Source organism: Lithobates pipiens, unplaced genomic scaffold, assembly GCF_037356315.1.
Source record: "Lithobates pipiens isolate NorthernLeopardFrog02 unplaced genomic scaffold, aLitPip1_a1.2 Scaffold_16, whole genome shotgun sequence".
Taxonomy (NCBI): domain Eukaryota; kingdom Metazoa; phylum Chordata; class Amphibia; order Anura; family Ranidae; genus Lithobates; species Lithobates pipiens.
Window position 1 is genome coordinate 349,053,790 of NW_027507748.1, and position 14,758 is coordinate 349,068,547.

Below are 14,758 nucleotides of genomic sequence, written 5' to 3' on the forward strand. Positions count from 1 at the left end.
CGGTGGGCGGGGAATGCACTTTAGAGACGCGATGTCAGCGTCTCTCACAGATGCTTTCTCACTCCAGATACACCATCCCTGTGCGGCGGACAGTACGTGCCATGCTATAATACAAGGTAGGAGACCGATATTTTAATCATGCATACTATACAGCCCTGCTCCCTCTTTGAGACACCATATATTTATATTGATTACGAATTTTAAACTTGGATACCCTGTCTGCATGGACTCAACCGCCACACAGAAACTCTGTATATATATCTGCTTGCATCTCCTTGGCTCTCTTGGCGCAGTCATTGAATCTGGTGAGCGTCATAAACTTCGTGTAAGTACTATAAACTTAGATTGGAGATAATTTTGGTGTACATATACATTTATAAATGGGTGCTATCATTCACTTGATATTATCTCTATCCTCAGTACTGTGCATATGACATTTCTAACTATTTTGACACAATCCTGAGAACCATCAGCGCCATCTTCAGAGAGTTTTGGGTTAGGACACTTTAATAATAATTTACAACTATTTTAAGAAACCCCTTTTTCCTTACAAACAATAGTGTGCATGCCCCCACAATGTCTCATATGTGACCGGCACTTAAAGGCTCTAGACCTGCATGCCTCCTGTTGTTTTGTTTAAGCACTTTTACCTCAGTTAGCCTGTACTGTGCACTTTTCTGTGCTTCAGATATATTTAGTAAACCATTATAGAGTAGATTATGTATATTTTGAATGCAAATTTCGATCTATTTTTTTAAGAATGTTTGTTTCTATTGCGCCCCAGAAGAAGCGTTCTTTAACGTGAAACATGTCGGGCATTCCCTTGGCACGCTACACCAGCTCATCACCACAGTGACTATACATGCTACATAATTTTGTACTTGGTTGATAGCCAGTATATACATATATTTTGGATTGTATTAAATTGTCAATTGTGATGTAAATGCTGATGTAGACCCTTATATATAGATGCAAAAAATTGTGTCAAAGTTTTTAACTCTTTGTATGATTTGTCAATTTTTAAATAAACCTATATAAAAACTATCCTCTATATTTTTGATTTCATACTTGGTGCCTTTAAAGTCCTAAAAGTCCCTACATCCTTTTTAAGATTTATCACCCTAGAGCAGTGATGGCGAACCTTGGCACCCCAGATGTTTTGGAACTACATTTCCCATAATGCTCTGGCACTCTGCAGTGTACTGGAGCATCATGGGAAATGTAGTTCCAAAACATCTGGGGTGCCAAGGTTCGCCATCACTGCCCTAGAGTAAGTACTCTCTTATCTCCAGGTGCTGTTCTGAAAGACGAAGGGAGAAAACCTTAGACTTACCGGTAACGTTATTTCTACGAGTCTTTCAGGACAGCGCTGATGACCCGCCCTAATTGTATCTGAAAAATGTAGTGTTATTGCTATGTTCTGCTTATCTAATTTCAGCATGGCTGGAGGTACTCTATGAACAACTGAGGCCATGGTGGAAGCGACCGGTCTTTAAAGAAAACTGACTGCAGTGTTTCCTGGGAAAGTGGGTGGAGCTGCTCGCTGTCCTGAAAGACTTGTAAAAATACTGTTACTGGTAAGTCTAACTAAGGTTTTTCAGATCCAGAGTTCTTTGCCATGAGGTGCCATGTTGAACTTCCAGTGACCAGTATGAGAGAGAGTGACACCAAATTTAACCACTTGGCACCCACACTACGGCATATGACGTTGTGGGCTTTGTGGCGGTATATCTGAATGATGCCTGAGGCCACAGACATCATTCAGATATCTGCATTTTCAGCCGGCGATTCCCTGCACCATAACAATGATCCTAGCGGCTGTTCTGCCGATTGATCGGTCTTGTGGGAGGGGACTCCGCCCTCCGGTGCTTGTACCGACTCACCGCTTCCATCGGTGAGTCGGTCACAGGATCCGCCGGCCCCCGGATGATACCATAGAGATTTCCGGCTGACCAGATCGTCCCTGGAGTCTCTATGCTCGTTTGGAGGCCGGGCGCGATGTTATGACGTCACGCCCGGCCTCTGCATTCAAATTAACGGCACCGATTTTGGCTGGGAAGTCAGGATCCTTTATTTTTATTTATTTTTTTCCCCAGCCTAGAGTTGAGATATGGGGTTTTATTGACCCCATATCTCACTGTAAATAAGTCCGATCATGCCATAGCCCTATTACAAGGGATGTTTACATTCCTTGTAATAGGAATAAAAGTAATCAATTTTTTTTTTTTAAGTGTCAAACTTAAAATTAACAATAAAAAAAAAAAAATTTGAAAGTGCCCGTGAGTTCGTACGCAGAAGCGAACGCATATGTAAGTCCCGCCCACAGATGAAAACAATGTTCAAACCACACATGTGAGGTATCGCCGCGAACGTTAGAGCGAGAGCAATAATTCTAGCCCTTGACCTCCTCTGTAACCCAAAACATGTAACCAGTAAAAAAATTAAAAGCGTTGCCTATGGGGATTTTTAAATACCAACGTTTGGCGCCATTCCATGAGCGCGTGCAATTTTGAAGCCTGACATGTTGGGTATTTATTTACTCGGCGTATCTTCCTCTTTCATATTATGCAAAAAAATTGAGCTAACTTTTTTTTTTTTTTCTGAAAAAAACGTGTTCGAAAAATTGCTGCGCAAATACCGTGCAACAACCACCATTGTATTCTCTAGGGTCTTTGCTAAAAAAAATATATAATGTTTGGGAGTTCTATGTAATCTTCTAGCAAAAAAATTATGAATTTTACATGTAGGAGAGAAATGTCAGAATTGGCCTGGATGCGAAGTGGTTAACACGCCTGAGACCTTGTAACACTAACAAGTCACCTGACACTGGTGAGGGTAAATTGCTAATTGGGCCTGGTTTGGAAATTTTCGCTTAGGGGTGTACTCGCTTTTGTTGCCAGTGGTTTAGACATTTAATTTCCCTGGCGGTATTATTCGTTCTGGTTTTAGGTGCTGAAAGCGGTACAATTATTTTGCATGGAAATTTGGCATTTTTATATCGTAGTCCTATATAGGGATGAGCTTCGTGTTCGAGTCGAACGTACGTTCGACTCGAACATTGGCTGTTTGTCCGTTCGGCGAAGTCCGAACATTTTGGTCCGTTCGCGCCAAATTCGTGTGGCGCTCACGGCCCACAATGCACTGCGATGGCGCAGTGCATTGCTGGCTCATGATTGGCCAAGCATGCACTGTGACCCCGCATGCTTGGCCAATCGCAGCGCCAGCAGCGAGGAGAGCCATGATTGGCCACAGGCAGGATGCCTGTGGCCAATCATGGCTCAGGCTGTGTAGTGCACGCCCCACACTATATAAGGCCGCCAGCGCGGCGGCCTTGTGTAGTGTGTTGGCGTCTGAAGCAGTGGGTGTTCTGTGTACCTTCAACACAGTACACACCGATCGTTTTTCGGACGATTTTCGATCTTGCTGTTGTGTAGTGGTTCACCTCACCTATATAGCTAGTGATCTATCTGTTATAATAGAGCTTGCAGTCAGTAGTGTTAGGAGATAGTGCGTGCTCTGTACCCAGTACATACCGCTATATCCACCTACATAGCTGTTCTCTATTTGAGCCCACTTGCCATCTGCAGGAGTTATTGGAAGTTGTGTGTGCCTCCAGCACAGTATACATCTGTATATACCCCTTTATCTCTGGTGTTCTATAATAAAGGCATCTGCAGGAGTTAGTGGGTGTTGTGTGCCTCTAGCCCAATATACACTACCCAACAGTTTTTTTTACCCAACTCCCTTCAGGCCATTACCATGTCTGGAAGGCCAGCAAGGAGAGGCAGACAGGCGCGAGCCGATAAGAGGGCAAGCAGGCTCTGTGTCTAGAGACAACAGTGCTGGTCGTGGACGCGGTGCATTGTCATCAGCACGTGGCCATGGGACACGCTTGTCCTTCTTTTCGGCAGCTGGACATGTTGAACCGCAACATGCCAACGACTTGGTAGAGTGGATGACCAAGCCCTCTTCATCCTCCTCATCCTCTCTCACCCAGTCTCAGGGTACTAGCAAAGCAGCTGCCAACGCATCGTCCTCTCAATGTCATCATCAGTGACTCCTTCCCTAGACCCACCACGTCCTCCTGAGGAGTCTCCTGAACTCTTTGAGCACAGTGTTGGGTACATGCTCCAGGAGGATGCCCAGTGTTTTGTGGGCTCTGATGATGACACTCAGCTAGAGGAAGGCAGTAGCGTGAGCGCAGAGAGAGGGGATGCTCAAGAAGGACAGCAATCTGGCAGTCATGTTCCACAAGCTGCAGCATACTGCCAGGTTTGCTACAGCGATAAAGAGGGAGGGGGATGATGAGGGCACTGACTCCACGTGGGTGCCTGGAAGGAGAGAGGAGGAGGAGGAGGAGGAGGAAGAGGAGGCACATGTCCAACGAGGCAGGATGCCCTCCGGGGGCCAGCTTAGGGGCAGCACACCGACTGAATCACACCGCAGAGCTCCGCCTGTGCAGAGCGCTGCCTCTGCGCGTTATTCTAAAAGTTCTTTGGTGTGGGCCTTTTTTGAGACTAGTGCATCAGATCGCACCGCTGCTATTTGCAACATATGTCTCAAGCGTATCTCACGTGGCCAAAACATCAGCTGCTTGGGCACCACATGCTTGACCAGACATATCTTGACCTGCCATGCAGCTCGTTGGCAAGCGTACCTCAAAGACCCACACCAAAGAACAAAGCGGACCTCTCCTTGCTCCTCATCAGCTGGCATCTCCAACCCCACTAGACCTTCAATCCTCTCTGAAACCTGCTCTGAGAGGAATGAAGGTGTAGAATTAGGTGTGTCACAGCCAAGTGCTTCCGGGAACTCTGCTAGCGGTACACCCACGTCCGATTATAGCAGGCAAATGTCCCTGCCCCAGCTGCTGGACCGGCGAAAGAAGTTCACTCCCAGCCATCCACATGCCCAGCGGTTGAATGCTAGCTTGGCTAAATTGCTAGCACTTCAACTGCTGCCTTTTCAGTTGGTAGACTCTGCCCCCTTCCGTGAGTTTGTACAATGTGTGGTTATTCAGTGGCAGGTCCCCAAACGACACTTTTTCTCACGGAAGGCGATTCCGGCTCTCTACCGGCATGTGGAAGGCAATGTCCTTGCCTCGCTGGACAGGGCGGTCAGCGGTAAGGTGCATATTACCGCTGACTCATGGTCCAGCAGGCATGGACAGGGACGTTGTGTCTCAAAGGTAGAACATCGGAGGTCTGTTTAGCTTGTTTAGAAAATAATACTGAAAAAAAAAGTTAAATATTAACTGCTTAAGCCCCGGACCATTTTGCTGGCCAAAGACCAGAGCACTTTTTTGCTATTCAGCACTGCGTCGCTTTAACTGACAACTGTGCGGTCGTGCGACATCCCAAACAAAATTGATGTCCTTATTTTTATTTTTCCCCCCAACAAATGCGGTTTTTATTTTTTGCGCTATAAACAAAAATAGAGACAAAATTAAATAAACTTTTTTTTGCTTTAAGTTTAGGCTGATACGTATTCTTCATATTTTTGGTAAAAATCACAATAAGCGTTTTATCAATTGGTTGAAAAGTTATAGCGTCTACAAAATAGGGGATAGTTTTTTATAGTGGGGTGATTTTTTTATTTTTATTTTTTTCCACTAGCAATGGCGACGGTTAGCTAGGTGGGTTGTAGGTTTGTGGTGTGTTTTGGTTTTTATTTTATTTTTATTTATTTTTTTATTTTTTTTTTTTGTTACTGCGACATGACAGACCGATCGGACACTTTTGATACGATTTTTGGGACCATTCACATTTTATACAGTGGTCAGTGCAATTAAAAATGCATTGAATACTATGTAACTGGCAGTGAAGGGGTTAACCACTAGGTGGCGCTGTTATGGTTGAGTGTGTCCTAGGGAGTGATTCTAACGGAGGGGGGGGGGGGGTCTGTGTGTGACATCATACTGATCACCACTCCCTCCTGATCAGAGAGCTGTGATCAGTGTCTTTAGGCAGAACAGGGAAATGCTTGTTTACATTAGCATTTCCCCGTTCTTCTCCATGAGACTATCGCGGATGTCCCTGTGGACATAGAGACCGCGGGACACGCAATCGTGTTCATGGAGCTCCTGGCGGCGCGCCCGCAAGCTGCCTCATAAAGGGTCACATACAGGTTCGTTAATCTGCCTGTACGTGCCCTTCTGCAGCAGTATATCTGTGTGAGGCAGTGGGCAAGTGGTTAAACCAGTGACGGAACTACCAGGGTCACAAAAGTTGTACTTCATCTGGGCCCTGGCGTTCCGCCATGGGTTCAGAGAGAAGGGCCCCAGCCAGGGGCCAGGGGGGCCTCTCAGGGTTTCTTGCACTGGGGCCCTGAGGGTTCTAATTACGCCACTGATTGATGGCATTGTTGTTTCAATATAGTGTTGTGACCAAAACCTTTATTATTTGTCCAACAGTTTGCCTAATTTGCTATTTTAAAGTTCGCTTCCATTGCAGGAGGGATACGAGGAGATGTTATAATTGACATTGGCAGCGGACCTACCATTCACCAACTCCTGTCTGCCTGTGAATCTTTTCCCTATATCATTTCCTCGGATTTCACAGACCAAAACCGACAGGAGATTGAGAAGTGGCTGGAAAATGACCCAGAGGCTTTTGATTGGTCAGAAATTGTGAAGACTGTCTGTGAGATTGAGGGAAATGGGTATGTAATGTAATCCTAACAAGAGCTTATGTACAATGTAAAAGTATATGGAATTTGCTGAATTTTTGAACATATTTGAACAGGTAAACTTTGTGTATGTATATTTTATATATTTTTTTTCAACTGTAGCTACGCTTCTGGATTCTAGATCCATGCACGTTGACCCCAGTTGTTGAAAGAGATACCTAAACAGCCTGTGTTTTACATTTTTAGGATCAGATGGTCAGCTCTTGGTTTGAATTTGCTGTGCCAGCCAATCCTAGAGAACGTAGCAAATATCTGAAATTAACACCACTTGTGGCTTATTTGCCTTACATTGGAATGATTGCTTTTAAACCATTTGATCTTTTAAATCCATTGTCATACACCTCTTTCTGAGGGCATTAGGGGGCTCTATTGATCTTGGCTTGATGGCCCCAAACATGTGAATAGAAGGCCAGACCCTGGATATCTGATCTGATATTTTAAATAAGCCAGTTCCAATTGAATACCTCAGGAGGATCTAATCTGAGAACCCTCAGTTCTAATTTTAATTGATGTAAGGTGGTGGCAAATGTAGGTGTGTACTTATGTTTTCTATATAAATGCTATTTTTTTTCTTTCATTTAGGTCAGGGGCCTCCAAACTTTTCAGTACAAGGGCCACATTGTATAATTTTTACAAGTATTTATGGGTCAAAAATCAGTTTGTTAAACAAATGAATACAGAGTTGCTCCCTTGCATATTGTACTCCATTACTATTGGGGTGGGAATAGTGGAGAAGTACAAACCTTGTAATGGGCCCCAGTTTGGAGACCCCTAATTGAGATCATGAAAATAAATATGCCACGTGAATTTTATGTGTTCTACATCTGTTGGCACTATTTGAATCAAGGTCTTACACGGGCCTGCTTATCGAGCCAAGACCACCTATTATCCAGAAAAATCCTGATGGATATCAAGTCCGCAGATATCAGATCTGTGGATATCAAATCCAGTACAATGTTTTATGCATACGCACACGCACCTACCTTTATCCCGGTCCCTACAGCTTTGACTATAACAGCTCTGGGACACTAACAGCAGACGTCTATTTTCTGTGGATATAGCTACAGACTCTCACATGGCTATGTAGCAGCCCATGGGCATATCACACTATCCCAGGATGTGAACATCAATATTTTTTCCTTTTACTCATGTCCATTGTCTCCATATGGCCGCATATGATATTAGATGATAAAGACCTTATTTTGATTTTTCTCCAGTCATCTTCCAGGACGGCACACCTGAGAGAGATGACTGGTCCACCTGACAGGAAACACAATCAACAACAAGTTTAAAAGTCCCCACCCCTCCCTCAGACCCTCAGTTCTTGATTGTGTTTCCCACAGGATGGCAGCGAAACCAAGTTTCTTTTTACTTTCGTGATTGGGGGTCGGGGACCCAGTTTTTTTTCTCCTTGTGAGGTGTATTTTCATGGGACTTAACATACAGGGTCTGTGGTGCTCCCTTATAACCCCCAGGGAACACTTGGGGGTGATAGTCCTCACTTTAGGCCTCTTTCAGGAGCCTTGCTATAGTCTCAGGGACAGGGGAGTTGTTCCTGTAGTACTAATCCCCTTTTGCCTTCCTACCTTGAACAGGGTTCGTTGGTGGATTAAGGTGAGCTGCTTTTTCCGATGCTGAACGCGGATGGCGTGCGTTCCAGCACCACGGCACATGTCCGGAAGTTAAGTGACATCACTTCCGGGTATCGAGTTCCGGCGCATAGGTGCGTTCCAGCCTCAGGGCGCACCGGAAGAGGCCGTACGTCATTTCCGGACGTTCGGACCTCCTAAAGATGGCGCCGATCGGCGCGTTTTTTAAACAAACTGGTGTGTGTGAAGCACCCTGTTTTTTCCTTCTGGAAGCGCTTTTGTGTGGCAGCATCTACAAGGGGATGCTCAAGATAGTACCTTGGTCCAGCGATCCTGCAGGGCAGTAAATCGCCATGGAAGTGGAGGGTGCGTCTGAGCAGACAGCCGTGGAGGTCGCCACAGGGTGAGTGATCCAGCTGTGTTCAGGTGCAGGGTACTCTAGGGTAGACTGCCTGTGCCCCTTTAGGACATGTGTAGCTAATCGTCTATTTGTTTTTTGACTATTCCCAGGGACTGAAAGCTCTGCCCAGGGGTCAGCTGCTAGGTCTAAGGGAAAGGTTACTGCAAAGTCCAGACGTTGTGGGTATTGTAATTCTAAGTTATCACAAGACCACACTAAGCCTTTCTGCGATAGATGTATCATTAAGCTCGCAGGCAAGGAAACCGCCCAGGTCGTGAAGGAATGTAGGGCCTTACAAGCAGAAATGTTGGCTACCCTTCAGTCCTTTCAATCTACCTTAGTGAAGGGTTTGGAGGAGGGACCGTCAGAGAGAGAGACCCCTCAGCTCCAAGAAAATGTTTCCACATCTTATGCGGAAAGTTCCCAGGGCCAAGTCTCCCTTTTGTCGGAGGTGGAGGAAGGTCAGGTCCCAGATTTTAGCTCTGGGGAGGAAGATTCAGACCAAGATAGCCAGGGGGAGGCTAAACTTGGGGGACTTTTGTTCTCGAGTGAGGACATGGAAGGCTTATTAAAAGCCATTTACGCCTCAGAAGACATCCAGGTTCCCTCTGCTCAAGTCTCAGCGCAGGACAGAGTATATAGAGGTCTAGGAAGGTTGCAGGCTAGAACCTTTCCCATCCACCAGTCTCTGAAAGAGATAATCCTCAGAGAATGGAAAGAACCTGAACGCAAGCTTCTCAAATTGAAAGCTTGGAAAAGAAGATATCCAGGATCAGATGGATAGAAAGTCGGAAACTTTACTCAAAAGAGCCTGGGAGGCGAATGCGGCAGCAATGGCACCGGCTCTAGCTTCCGCCTGTGTAGCCAGGAATGCAGACACCTGGCTCGGCAAGTTAATGGATCACGTTTCCCACAGTAGGGAGACTAAAGGAATCGTAGACTCGCTGGAGGTAATCAGTCGAGCGGTTGCATATGTGGCAGATGCAGCAGTGGAGACTGTTAGGACCACAGCTAAGGCAGCAGCACTTTTGAACTCTGCCAGGAGGGCCCTATGGGTAAAGACCTGGGATGGAGACTTTACTTCCAAATCTCGCCTATGCGGCATTCCCTTTGAGGGTTCCCTGCTCTTTGGCTCAGGCTTAGATCAGGTGTTGTCCCGATCTACTGAGAGGGGTAAGAAGTTCCCGGTGAGGCCCAAGAGGGAAAGGGGTAAGAAATTTTTTGAGGCCCCTACTCAAAGACCCATCATAAGGGCAAAGCTGAACAGAGGAAGAAGTGGAACTTGGGAAAAGGAAAAGAAAAAAATGCAATTCTTTTCTCCAGTTCCGGAGCCTCCCAGAAAGAAGGCAAATGACGCCACCGTAAAGGTAGGCGCAAGACTCAGCGACTTCCTTCCCCAATGGGAAAGGGTTACGCAGAGTCCATATATTTTAAAACTCTTAGAGGTGGGGTACAGACTAGAATTTCAGAGTCTTCCCCCACAGGAGTTTCTGGTTACTTTTCCTCCCAGGGACCCAACCAAGGCCAAAGGGTTACTGAAAAATTTAAAGGAACTAGCAGAGCAAGGGGTGATTGCTCCAGTACCAACCAGTCAGCTAGCCCAGGGTTTTTACTCACACGTATTTGTGGTCCCAAAACCCTCAGGCAGGTTTTGGTTGATAATAAATTTGAGAAGACTCAACCGTTACTTACTTCACAAGAAATTCAAGATGGAGAGTATTTACTCAATAAGAAGACATCTTCAGAGAGGAGTTTTTATGGTCACCCTGGACCTAAAAGACGCCTATCTACATGTACCCATTGCTCCCGAACACCAGAAGTACCTACGCTTCGCAGTTTGCATACAGCAGGAGGTACAACACTGGCAGTTCAGGGCTCTTCCCTTTGGACTGGCGGCAAGTCCAAGGATATTCACAAAGGTGATGGCCGAAGTAGTAGCATATCTACATCTGCAAGGGATAGGGTTAATACCCTATTTGGACGACTTGCTGATCTACAGTGTGGATCAGAGGCAAGCAGTTATAGACAGAGACATCGTGTTAGAAACTCTGGAGACCTTGGGCTGGATGGTCAGTCGGGAGAAGTCCTCACTGACTCCATCTCCGCTAAAACTATACCTAGGTTACCTGTTAGACTCGCAGGCACAGAAGGTATTTTTACCAACAGAGAAGGTAACGAAGGTCCAGAATGCGGTTGTCACCCTTCTCGAAAGAGGAGAAGCCTCTCTGAGATATATAATGAGACTGCTGGGTCTCATGACAGCCTGCATCCTGGCAGTAACCTGGGCACAACTTCATTCTCGGGAGCTTCAGTCCTTCCTTCTTGCCTCATGGGGAGGAAAAAGAGAAACATTAGAGAACAGAATACCCATCACAGAGGAGGTATCTCGTTCTCTGCGGTGGTGGCTCGACCCACAGAATCTGTTGAAGGGTCGCCACTGGTCTCAGGTAGACCCTTTGGTCTTAACCACGGACGCCAGCGCTTGGGGTTGGGGGGCTCATCTGGGAGTCCGATATACACAGGGGTCCTGGAACCACGGCCAAGCCAGGGAATCTTCCAATTTCAGGGAACTTCTGGCAGTAGGCAAAGCCCTAGACTATTTCCGAGAGGAACTACAGGACAGGGAGGTTCAGGTCCTCTCAGACAACCTGGTCACGGTGGCATACTTAAACCACCAAGGGGGGACAAGGTCGGTCAAGCTAAGACGGTTAGCACAACAGATCCTTGTGAAAGCAGAAAAGAGGGTTCTTTCACTGTCAGCGGTTCATATAAAGGGCTCACTCAATCTGCAGGCAGATTTCCTAAGCAGACAGCCCATCCTTCAAGGGGAATGGGGATTGAGCAAAGAAATCATCTTCCTGGTGTGCAGACATTTTGGCAAGCCAGAAATAGATTTGTTCGCCTCCCGAGAGAATGCGAAGGTTCTCAGGTTTTTCTCCCTTTACAAGGATCAAGAAGCAGAAGGGATAGACGCTCTTGTACAAGTGTGGGATTTCAGACTGGCTTATGCCTTTCCCCCATTGGTACTCCTTCCCAGAGTCCTACAGAAATTAACCTACTCAGGGTCAGACCTGATACTGATAGCACCCTGGTGGCCCAAGAGTTTGGTTTCCCACCATTCAGGGTCTCTCGATAGCTCCCCCGCTCCGTCTGCCGGTACAACGAGACCTGCTCAGTCAGGGTCCAGTCTTTCACCCCGACCCGGGTCGTCTCTCTCTGACAGCATGGCTATTGAGAGGGAAATACTCCGAGACAGGGGCTGTTCGGAAAGAGTGATAGATACTCTTCTCCTCAGTAGGAAAGGAGTCGCCAGAAAAATTTATGCAAAGGTCTGGAAAGTCTTCTCCCACTGGCTACAGTCTAAGGAGGGGGCTCTCCAGATGATACCTACCATCCTAGACTTTCTTCAGGAGGGGGTGGACCAGGGTTTGGCAGTTAGCACCCTAAAGGTCCAGGTGGCAGCCCTGTCCGTGTTTTTTGATGGGAAGCTAGGACAGGAGCCGCTGATAAAAAGATTTTTGTCGGCCAGGGAAAGGGTAGTCCCAATTAGGTCGGTCAGTTGCCCTCCATGGGACCTGTCCCTGGTATTAGATGCCCTAACAAGGGGGCCTTTTGAGCAGGTGGCTCAAGTTTCTGTTAAACTCTTATCATTTAAGTTGGCCTTCCTTCTGGCTATCACTACGGCCAGAAGGGTGGGTGATATACAGGCTCTGTCGATTAAAGAGCCGTTTTTTCGCATCCTAGAGGATAGGGTAATCCTCACTCAGGATCCTCTTTATTTACCAAAGGTAGCTTCATTATTTCACAGAACACAGGAGATTATTCTCCCGTCCTTTTGCCAGAATCCTAAGAATAAGGAAGAGGAAAGATTCCATTTCTTAGATGTCAGACGTTGTCTCCTAGTCTATTTAGAAAGGGTGAGAGACTTTAGGAGATCCAGTCATTTATTGATTACCTTCTCAGGGAAAAGAAAGGGTCTACAAGCATCTAAGACAACGATAGCTAGATGGGTTAGACAAACCATATCCATCGCTTATAGACAGGCGGGTAAACCAGTACCAACCCGCCTTAAGGCGCATTCAGCCAGATCCCTAGCGACCTCCTGGGCAGAAAGGGCAGGCGCCTCAATCAACCAGATCTGCAGAGCAGCAACATGGACGAGCCATAGAACTTTTCTGAGGCACTACAGAGTGGAGCTGTTGTCCCCTCAGGATTTGGCATTTGGCAGGAAGGTCCTACAAGCGGTTGTCCCGCCCTAAAGGTAGGCCTGAACTTCTTGCTTATCCTCTCAGGTGTGCCGTCCTGGAAGATGACTGGAGAAAATGACCAGTTACACTTACCGGTAACGTCTTTTCTAGGAAATCTTCCAGGACGGCAGGCCTACTTCCCTACCCTTATTTTATTGGTGTGGTATATTGATTCCTCACAGAATGTTCCCTCTGACACTGGTGTGGGATTTTCTTTACCATAACTGAGGGTCTGAGGGAGGGGTGGGGACTTTTAAACTTGTTGTTGATTGTGTTTCCTGTCAGGTGGACCAGTCATCTCTCTCAGGTGTGCCGTCCTGGAAGATTTCCTAGAAAAGACGTTACCGGTAAGTGTAACTGGTCATTTTTTTTTTTTTTTTTTTTTTTAACACTATGGTTTATGGAACTGGATTTGATATAGGTGGTCTTGGCTCAATAGGCAGGCCCAGGATTCCAGCTTATAACTTCCTCTCTCTCTCTTTTAACAAAAAAAATAAAAAATTGTCAAGGGAGGTACTATGATCTTTGAGAGACAATATTTACTTGGAAGTGTTACACTGACCTAGTATGCTGTAAGAAATATACAAACAAAATTACACATAGATGAATCCACTTAACTATTTCATGTTTAAAGCAGAGATAAATGGGAAGAGAAACAGAACAAGCTGAGGTCCAGAATACTGAAGGTGCTAAAGTGTGACGTGACCAGAAGTAATCCACTGGATCCCATAGAGGTGCCTCCTGCAGACTGCCTAATCACCTCCCTTTGTCTGGAGACGGCCTGTAAAGACCTGGAGACTTTTCACTGCTCTATTAAGAATATCACAAGACTGCTCAGACCAGGGGGACACCTAGTGCTCATTGTGGCACTGGGAAATACCTACTACATGGTACAGCAGAAGGCCTTCTCCGCTCTTTCTCTAGACGAAGATGATGTGAGGGGTGCGATCACCCAGGCTGGATACACAATACAAAGCATGGACATATTCCCAATCCCGGAGAGAATGAGTCGCTTACATATTTCTGACACCATGGCTCACGTTTTCCTTGTAGCGAAAAAAGAGGCAACAAATTAATTATAATTGATTTTATAAGAAAAGTGAATCTTTTTTTGATTTCTGTGTACCTGTGATAAAACAAAGATATAATATGTGAAAGTTCTATTCCATTATCAAATAAAATTGACCATTTATAAAATATCCACGGTTACCTGGTATCTAAAATATGATCTCTATCTTTCATTTTATAACATCAGCAGTGTTCCAATAAAAAAAATCATTACTTTGGACAATTTTAATATGAGCTTACTTGAAAAATCTTGCTATAAAAATATACAAATTTCTCAGGCGCTGATGCGGAAAAAATTCCCCAGAATTAAAAATGAATAAAGAGATTACTTGCTGATAACGGCTGCACCAAAAAAAAGTGATCCCTCACTTGTGCAATAAATAGAATATAAAATATTTGTGCGCTAAAATCAATCCTAAATGCTATTTGATTTCAGCATTTAGGATTGATTTTAGCGCACTAATATATTTTATATGCTATAAAACTATGTCATTGATGACCTCACCAATGACAATCATCCTTAATTACATTTTTCATCAATAACATCCTCATCAATGACTTCATTATTGATGCATCATCCCCCATCCTTATGAATTGCATCATAATCCTCATCGATGACCGAAACAAAATCGTCCATTAATGACCTAATCTGCTGTTTAATCATCAACATAATCCTTGATGAAATCATTACTGGCATCAATAACATCATGCTAGATGTCATGATCATAATCGGACATCAATTACACTTATCTGTGAAATCATCAATG

The 14,758-nt window shown here is 45.4% G+C and overlaps 1 protein-coding gene across 2 annotated transcripts in view; it reads left to right on the plus strand.

Annotated features, from left to right (window-relative positions):
• The window catches only part of LOC143982835 (nicotinamide N-methyltransferase-like), a 63,029-nt gene extending 48,907 nt beyond the window's left edge, over positions 1–14,122 (plus strand). Inside the window, exons 4-5 of one of the 2 annotated variants that reach the window (XM_077481867.1) lie at positions 6,453–6,660; positions 13,558–14,122. In XM_077481867.1, coding sequence (XP_077337993.1) covers positions 6,453–6,660; positions 13,558–13,999 — 650 coding nt within the window. In that variant the 3' untranslated portion in view covers positions 14,000–14,122. The remainder of the gene's footprint in view (positions 1–6,452; positions 6,661–13,557) is intronic. The other variant, XM_077481868.1, reaches the window with a different exon arrangement.
• Positions 14,123–14,758: the final 636 nt, after the last annotated feature.